The 9785-nt window shown below is 33.4% G+C and overlaps 1 protein-coding gene across 1 annotated transcript; it reads right to left on the bottom strand.

Annotated features, from left to right (window-relative positions):
- Positions 1-440: 440 nt before the first annotated feature.
- On the bottom strand, positions 441-7956 carry LOC129903313 (uncharacterized). The gene is made up of 7 exons (XM_055978839.1): positions 7775-7956; positions 6923-7094; positions 5944-6018; positions 4519-4607; positions 2628-2712; positions 2155-2236; positions 441-929 (listed from the first exon to the last, which is right to left on the bottom strand). Exons 2-7 carry the CDS (start codon positions 7091-7093, stop codon positions 838-840), a joined length of 594 nt encoding a protein of 197 aa, XP_055834814.1. The 5' UTR covers position 7094; positions 7775-7956; the 3' UTR covers positions 441-837.
- Positions 7957-9785: the final 1829 nt, after the last annotated feature.

Here is a 9785-nt window from a genome sequence, read left to right as displayed (position 1 = left end):
CTCAGAGTATTGTTATCACAAAAAAAAAAAAAAGTACACACATATATATATAAATTTATTTATTTATTTCATTCATTTCAAATATATTTACGGGGAATTAATTAATGATCAATTTTTACTTTGTTTTCACTAGACAAAAATGCTAATGGAATGACGAACTAAATTCAAAAGAGTAAGTTATGGAAGTATTATTAATATAGGAATAAGCTATAAATAAATCATATGTATTATTTTATTTAAGTATTAGTTATTCATGTATTTATTATTTCATCTTCTATCCTGCATAAAATAATACATAAATTCCTCATAACTTATACATTTATGCAGATTTCTAAATTTTCAATCAAACATAGTACTAATTTTATATATGAATAATTTATTTCTTATTTACCTACCAAACGTCGTACAAGTTATACGGAAACAAATACATTAAAAATCAATTCTTATCCAATTACCAAACAACCCCTAACACATTACCTTATAACTTCCTCCAATCATAAAGTAGTAACCTCTCAAACAATATGTAACAGATTCAAAAATGGTCTGATGAAAGTGCTCAATACAAAATAAACAATACTTTACTGAGCTTGACCTACACACTATCATATCGCCACACTAACCCCCAGCACCTGGTGGGCAGAAAGGAGAAAGTCCTCTACATTCTAACAAAATGTAAAGCTAACACACAAATATATAAAGGAGCAAATCTATCGAACACTAAATATAATACAAGAGCAAAATTGGGCAGCTGCCTCCTGCAAAAATCAGTATTCCAGTTTAAATGAAAACAGTGCTTGCAGTTGAGACTTGAGAGCAACACAATCTGATTCGATCTACTCAAGCTTCAACTTTGGCCACCTTTCTCGGTTCTACTTGACCAGTTAGAGGGCACTGCATTTCTGTCCAACTGATTGGAACCATGGTACCGCCTGCAAAAGTTTATCAACCACATTTTAAGAACCTAACCTCTGCAACCCTAGGAAAATCAGTAACATGTACTAATAACTAATAAACATCTTCCTATAAATAAATACAGAAGTTTCTACCAACATGGGTTGTGGTGCAGTGGTGGGACTGCTTCAACCTTAACTAGAGGTCTCGGGTTAGAGCCCTGAGAATGGAAAAAATCTTGTTGAAAGCGCCACCCCCCAATGGGCCCTGCATTGCGCGATCCGGATTTAGTCGGGACTCCACGGGCTCCGGACACCGGGTGGAAAATCAAAAAAAAAATACAGTAGTTTCTCCAACTAAACTGGCTATGATATCAACTCAAATCATACCTCAGCATCTAACTTAGATGGAAATGCAAAGGTTTTTACACAACTATCCCCTCCATATGATAATGTTTTGGGATTCAAATCTTCTCCAGATGAAGGAAAAGCCTCAAGCTACGCCCTTCCCCCCTAACTCATCTCAACATCTATTAAAAAAAGGAAGCCCTTTTCCCTTAATAATAAGGTAAGCTCCAGAACAGACAGAATTGCCCAATGCTTTCATTCCTTGAAGTCAATCTGTAGCGGAGCTACTTCTACAGAAAATTTGGAATATACTTGCACAAGAAGGTTTAACTTCTAATTAATCCGTATATAGATTATTTTTTTATGACATATGGTATCCGAGACAATTTGTGCACAACTCGACTATTTCACTAGGTACATGCTACCTCCCCATCAACATAGGTACGGGAATTCCCTGTTCACTAAGGCTTTGAAAAATAGATGAGAAAATAATCAATTAGTGTTTCTTTTTGTTGGGATTTGAACTTGAAACCTCCTTTGTTGTCCACTGATTCCATATACTAGATATTTAACATGCCATGCTACTCAGTTTAATGTTTATTTGACAAGGTACTAAGTTTAATGTCTTTGCAGAATCAAATATCACATGAAGCTTGCATACAACTTTAGATTTTGTTTAACTACATTAACAATGACTAACTTCTCTTATGCTTTTCCAGTAAGTAAATTCATCATCTGCGTTTACAATGATCATTTCAAGTGGAAATACTCTGGTGAGCGAGATGGTGGTACATGTTTCATTTATATTCAATATTCAGAACCAGTCAGTTGTGTTCTGAATCAAATTTAATAGCATCAACAAAGTCGACTAAAAATGGAAAAGCAAAATAAAATAGTTGATGAAAAAAAGTCTTACCAGCCACACTTTCAGCAGATACCACGCCCAGCTCATTTTTTGCAGTTGACAGATAATATGCTCGTGCATCTCCAAGTGATAGCTTTTCAAGAAAGAATATAACAAATTATACTCAATAAGAAGCAAGTCAACAAGCTTTACAAACAAGTTTAGTTCCAAGAAATCCCAACCAAGATTCCCCAATATTGCCAACATTAAGTGCAAACGGCCAATGGCTCGTAATGATTCTTTTGATCAAAGATGGACTAAAATGCAACCGCAGTCTTCTACTATCACTTAACCCATTAACCTGCATTGTAGCACGTCTTCTGAATTTGGAATTTGAATCTTCTACTCTTTGCATATTTATTTTTTACTTCAGTTGCCTGGACAACATTACTAGCTTTTTACATTTACCTTAGGGAGCTTTTGGGGATTAGCATACACTTAACAGTTTAATCCTTTCTTAGTCATAAAAATTAATAGGAGATTACCACCAATGCACGAATAATATCACCCGGCCGGAAGGACAAATGCATGTCGACTTTGTCAATCTCAGTTGCTCTGACATCTTGTTGCCTGTTCATTCAGAAGAAAGTTTCAGATTTTCTGTGCCAAAATCTTGCAGCACCACAGAGTCAATTAACGTGCATATAAAGCAAGTCAACATGATAAAAGATGGAATTCTATAAGTAATCTGGTAACTGAAAATTACATCTTAAAATTTAAGGCTTAGCTCTGTGACTATTCAGTACAATATTAACATAGTGCTATCTGAAAACACCAACTACTGTGATTCAACAAATAGATGTAGTAAAAGTGGAGAGTGAAACCCAATATGAATTGTATGCATTAAGATAAACAAATATCTGAGGGGTGTGAAAAGTGAAAAATCAGTGTTTAATGGTCTGCAATCTACAAGCACTTGATAGGCTTTATGGTGGGTACATGACTAACCAAAGGGGTTGCCTTTACTGGAAAGGGAAACAACATATCAAACATCCTTACCTTCAATTATGTAATAACGCGAAATACATCTTGCTTGCTGTGACACAATTCACAGATTAGTTGAGATGTTTGACAGCTCCAAAAATTAAGCGTTAAATTTACACCAATAACCACTGGACAACATTTTCCTACAATAATTAACTCTTCTATCAAAAATTTCAAGTTAAAAAACTTTGCTACCTTTTCTCCAAAAAAGAATTAACTCTTCTATTCCACCGGGCATCACCTGATATTTAGAATGTCAAATTTTCTTTAGCCCCTTCCATTTTTTCTCTTGACAAGTCTTTACCCCCTATGTTTTTAACACACGATTATTGTGAAGGTCTTGTATTAAGCATCAACTTTACTCAGATGGTAAAATTAATCTAACACATCCTGAAAAGGAAATCTCTCTAGACAGAATATTCCATACACATGATAGAAACACAAACATATTGAACAATATAACCATGCATTTTATACAGTTTCCTACTGCATTATGGATGATTCTTGACCTGCAACATAATATATCCAACTTTGAACTAAAAGATAAGACAGTCCATAAAAATACCAGTAACTTTTTCTTTTGAGAAAGAAAAAGAATAATAATAACAGTAACTTTATGATTAATGGTCATCACATGAAGCCCGTTTTCAAAGTAATCGTTGGAAAAATATGCAATTTGGTCTTTATAATTGAATGGAATAGAGGTTTCAAATCAAAACGTAGCGCGTGAATCATTTACAGCAAATCAATCATAGTTTGCACTTTGTGACACACAGAGTGGTTGGTAAGATTATGTGTGTAGAGAATTAGCATGAAAAAAACAGTAAGCAATATTAACCATAGTAAAATGATCTGTGTCAATATGGTTCATACTTTTAATAAGTGCATGCAGGGATGCAACTTGTACAAACAAGTCTACAAAGACCGCATACTACATAGAGCCTCAATCATACACCCTATCTATACCAGAACATGCCCTGATCAATCTCCTATCTCAAAAGACCAAGTTAGGCAGACAACGTCCTCTCAAAGCAGAAAATTATCCTGTTAATACTTAATACTATGTATTTTCAGCCCAATTATCATCAGTTCCCTGGCGTGATTTAAACACCACTCCTATCTTGCAATTCTTATATAACTAACTTACACCAGAACCTTTGATTAAAAACTGTTATACACTAGTGCATATTTTATATTCTTTATGTATCGTACTTCATTACAAGAGCAACTACTATGTTGAATGAGGCTCTGTATTACGCCCCAACAGAGTTATTCAGCCATTTCGTCCAAAATACTTGAGAAATGAGAAACCCTTGATGAAGCCACTCTTCAAGAGTCACTCTAACCTGTAGTCGTAATTTTCAACTGAAAAAGAAAATCAAATTATCTCACCTAATAATGCCGGTGAATTTCTCACGCACAGATTTGGAATCAACACACACTATATCTGCCGAAGCTGTTCTAGCCATCACCTTAGTAACCTGTCAAAAAAGTAAACCAAGTATAAAGAGAACTCGTCTCAAAAGTTCTGTAGTCTGTGGCCAAAGAAATGACTATCAAATAATGATTAAAAAAGAAGAAGTCCACTGCTTACATAAATCCAATTAAATTTTAAAGGATCTATTTCTAACTAAGCTAAAGAATCTACACCTCTATATCACAATCAAGAACGAGTTGAAGCAGGGAAAGGTAGCCTAGATAAGTACCTAGGTTTTTTATTTCTTTTAAATTATAGTTCTGCCTGGTTGAAACAAGAGCATATATTACCAGTTTTACGATAATATTTCAAAAAGGGAACCTGACCTTTTACAGTCTACAATAAGTATAAAATGGGAAGTACTCACAGTTCTTTCTCTTTTCTGTTTTACAATTATATACAACAAGAAGAAGAAGAAAACCAATGTAATCTCACAAGTGGGGTCTGGGGAGTGAGATGTACGCAGACCCCTACCTTTGTGGGGTAGAGAGGAGATTTCCGATAGACCCTTGACTCAAAAGAGAAAATTTACAAAGTAGGGCTGCAAGGAAATATGACAACAAATAGCAGGATATCCAGCAAATGAAGAAACATATAGAAATACACATCAAAGAACAAGAAACTACGTGACTATGAAATACTACTACTAATAGGGAGGAGCTAGTCCCTGCCTCTCCCACATAAAGTGTGACACCACTCAACTACCTACTACCCTTCTACTTTAATCCTTGACCTTCATACCTTCCTATGTAGGGTCATGTCCTTAGTTGGTTGAAGTTGTTTTACAATTATAAAATTACAAAAAAAAAAAGGTAGAGAAGATAAAAGCATGAATTATGGTATCACATTAATAATCAGCCACTATAATGGCATTCACTGGAAGAACCAAAAACGAAGGTAACCAAGATAACCTACGATTGACAAAAAGTGATACAACTAGTAAGTCCTGGGCAATTTATTTTTTTTTGATAGTTAGTGAAGTACTCGGCAATTTAGAAAAGAAAAACGAAAAAATTGAGAGTCGCTAAAGCACATAAGTTCACCCAATGGCAAAGAGAAGGAAAAAGAAAAATGCCATAGATTTTGCCTTGCACCGCACATCTGACACCTCTAGGTTAAAATTTTAAAAAGGAAAAGATGAAAAATATCATATGGTAGCTATTTTTGGATACATTTAATCTTTGAGACAAGAAACAATGTTCCCCTACAGACACTGCTAGAGAGAGTGATGATTGTGTCATCATTTCAATAAACAGCTATCAAATTCGGGTAAAATTAAAACGTTAACAAAGAATATTCATGAAAACTGTCACTATATTGTCTTAACCAAGAAAACTCACCCTAGCAAAAACAATGGAACCAGGCTGAGGAACTGCTCCATGGGCTTTATGACCAGTAACTTCGACTGTCGATCTCTGATGAAGATTGACAAAATGGAGGAAAAGATTATCATTTAAAGCAACAGAAATTGATGAAAACCACAGAATTATCAGAAACAAAAGGGTATATATTAATGTGCCAAGCAAAAATCTTATGACTGCGATAATAATGCTCATGCATGAAAGCTCTTAAGAATCTGCTACAGTTATCCATGTCACATCAATGTAACTAGAGAACAAACAATGTTCTTTGATCAGGTTATGTATGAAGTAAAACATCCAGTGAAAATTGGAGTATAATGCCTTCTTTCTTTTCTTTTTGGATCAAATCACTACAGATTGTCTCTCTTAGTTGATTCATTATTTGACCCTTTCAAGAAAATTCCAATTGGCACCCAAGGGTGTGGCTTAATGGTGTATAAAGTGGGTTGAGAACCATGAGGTATCAAGTTGAAATCCCAACAGAGACAAAAAATGTTAGGTGATTTCTTCTCATTTGTGACATGATGGACAGAGTTACGAATGAATTCAAGAATATCTTCCAAGAAATCCTGACCTCCAGGTCGGAATGGTTTACTATCAGTAGGTGCAGCCAAACTGGAGGGGAAACCACGGTTATAACAAATCTTATTGGCAAAAGAAAAGAATTGCAAGTTTCGAAAAACAATAGCATTAATAAAACTTAGAGAATATTTATCCGTACAATGGAACAAAAATATCCAATTCGCATAAAAGAAATTAGAGCTCATTGATTCAATTAATTGCCGTCTTGGCATGAGAGATAAAGATATTCTCCGTTTGTTTCTGTTAGATTGTGTTAGTGGCACCACAATTTGAGAAGAAGGAAAGCCCAAGTGACAAAACTCGTCCAATGTTATGTTTAGCATTAATCCAGTCATACAACACCTCTATTGACATTAAAGAATGCAAAACAGTAAACCTGGTCAACAAAGTCAGAAGCCGGTGGTATAAGAGAACGGAATCCGGTAACAGAAGCGTAAACGGTGCCATTCTCGGTTGAAACGTAAGCCCCCTTTCCGGCTTTGAGCTGTAAGGCTTTACCTAATATTTGTCCTGGCGTCACCAACTCAGCTTCCATTGTCATCCTCATTCTCCAAAAACAAAACTCTGTTTGTCAAAATTGATTCTATTTTGTATATTTACTGGATTTTACACACTAATATATTGAAAAAGTGCAAGAGGGAGGTGGGCAGCTCAATATCGTTCAAGTATGCCCTAGTGAAAACTTTTGTATTCAAAAAAATAATGTATATATAAATTTTGATATTATTAATTCTTTGTTTGATTAAAAAATTTAATATATGTACAACTAATGCAAGTATTATTTATACATTATATTTGATGTTCATCAACAATATTTTTTCTTTTTTCTCTCCTTATAAATAAACATTAAATCTAAAATAAATTACGATACCCTTATTTTCACCTACTAAAAACATCTAATTCAATAATCATCCTTCTCATTACTAGACTATCATAAGACACAGCTTCACAACACTATCACCAAGTTCAATACACATAGGTCCATTCCTATTAGCTCTCAATTGGTTCTAGTTCGGCAATTTTTAAACATCTCATTCAATTCTATTATTTTAAAGCCAAATCAGCAACAAATAACACCAACAACAATGTACGATGATCGTATTAGGTTATTTTTAAGGTCAACACATGAATTTTCATGTTCGTAGGCCTAATTATGTTATTCCATCTCATCCCTACAATGTAAAATCTGTTACTAATTAAGTCTAAAGATGAGTAATTCATTATCTACCTTGAAGACGAGTTATTTTCCCGAATTCCATGAAGTTTGCTTCCTTTTGTTGGGCCGATGGCTTGACGAAGAATCCGAAGGAAGGCTTTGGGTGGACTTACAATGGGTGTTCTTCCCTCTCCTTCCTCTTGAACTCTTTTTCCTCAAAATAAATCCTAGTGGGTACTTTGAAGTAGTCTCAACGAAGATAGAATAAAGACCCTCTAAAGTCGAGCAAGAAAATAAAACAATTTCTCATTTTGTCTGGACTTTATGGCGAAGCCGTTGACTAGTCAACTTTTGATTTGTTGGTCAAAGAAAAATTTTGTAAACACAAAAAATTTTAAAATACTTGATTTCTCAATAATCTTTCCCAAGTAATGGCAGATCAGATCGTTACGAATACATACTTGGTTGATCATGTAAGGAATAACTCTTTTTCATTTTGACAGTTGAGTTTAAGAGTACTATGTAACATTTGATTATGGAATACGATAGTCGAATTTTATCACTAGTTGCAGATTTTAAGGATAAAGTTGAAAGAACATTTAAGTTATTATATAATGACAAGTTACCAGTCTTGTATTCTAATAACAATAGAAGTTCGGTAAAGTCAAAGCACATTGACATAAAGTTATTGATTGTTATAGAAAGAGTTAAAGAGTAGTTTGGTATCTATAGAACATATTGGTACAAGCTTCATGGTTGTGGACCGGCTTACTATGGAACTGTCCTTCAAGATCTTTCATGGGTGCATTGCTCATATGGTGTCATGTTATATGAGAATATTCTGTTTTAGTGAGAGTTTATAACCTTTTGAATGTTTTTTTATATTGACACTAGGAGTGTATATAGACCGGGTTGATTTCAATTTTTCAAATACCAACAAAATTATTTGTGTCGTATTTTTAAATCTATAAACCATCAAACTAATAAAACTCTAGTTTTTCAACCCCGAATTTTTCTGGATTTTTTTTGGGTGTTTTTGAATTTCTCAGATTTTCGAATTTTTCAATAAAATATTCATACAAACATATAATTAACTTGTGCTTCAAATATTTATTTAGTCCTATCAAAATATAACTATCTAAGGGGTTTATTAAAAAAAATACAAAATATGAGATGAGTGATGACACTAAAATGTTCAATAAAAAATAATAATGAAATCACATAAAATAAATATTGTAAATTAATAAGTCACAATGAAAATGATCATAATTTAAAAATACTAAATTATGTTAAAATAAGTCTAATAAGTATTAATTATATGATTAAATATTTAAAAAAACTAAAATTAGGTTATGCATTTTAATTGTCTAAATCAATGTAAACTAAAGAACAAATATTCAACATTATTGTCATTCTTAGTGTTGACTTGATTTTATTTGTTAGCATTGGTATTGATTTGAGCTTTATTAGAGTTATAAATATATATGGACTATAACATTTATTGGACCATTCAAAACTGGAAGTCTCAAACATGAAATATATGATAAAAGATAAAAACTATGAAAAAGTATAAGAAATATTTATAAATTATATCAAAGTAAATACTTTTATGCATAAAATAAATTTTAAAAATTATATATATAATGTCGGGTTGCTTTGATCTCAGGTTAAGAGCTTGTGTAATCGACTTCAAAGATTGCATCTGATTGAGTCTGCGTATAACAACAGTTACCACTCTAGTATTCAGATGGCTCTGTTTGTGGCACTTTACGGTAGGAGGTATAGATCTCTTATAGGGTGGTTTGAAGTTGGAGAAGTCACTTTAGGGCCCGAATTAGTTCATGAGGCCATGAAAAAAGTTCAATGTCATGATTCGAGTCTACCCCTAGTCACGACACGGTGCTTATAGCCACAAATGACCCCAAGCTAACCTCATGGCATGGCATGACACTAAGATATTCAAAATCAATAACAGGATATAACTGAAATAAAGATGATAACTGAAATAGGTATTTTTAAAAACAAAACTGAAATAGACAAATATTTGAGTACAAATGAGCCAAATCTAACTGACTTTTTGAAA

This window comes from Solanum dulcamara, chromosome 1, assembly GCF_947179165.1.
Source record: "Solanum dulcamara chromosome 1, daSolDulc1.2, whole genome shotgun sequence".
Classification (NCBI taxonomy): Eukaryota; Viridiplantae; Streptophyta; class Magnoliopsida; order Solanales; family Solanaceae; genus Solanum; species Solanum dulcamara.
This window is presented reverse-complemented; position numbering and strand designations above follow the sequence as displayed.

Bases quoted from the DNA above. Each gene is read 5' to 3' on its own strand.
- LOC129903313 (XM_055978839.1), bottom strand. From the start codon at position 7,093: ATGAGGATGACAATGGAAGCTGAGTTGGTGACGCCAGGACAAATATTA. The intron at 6,019-6,922 runs GTTTACTGTTTT...AATCTTCATCAG, and splicing joins CTTCTGACTTTGTTGACCAG to AGATCGACAGTCGAAGTTAC. The intron at 930-2,154 runs GTAAGACTTTTT...AAACTTTTGCAG, and splicing joins ATCTGCTGAAAGTGTGGCTG to GCGGTACCATGGTTCCAATC.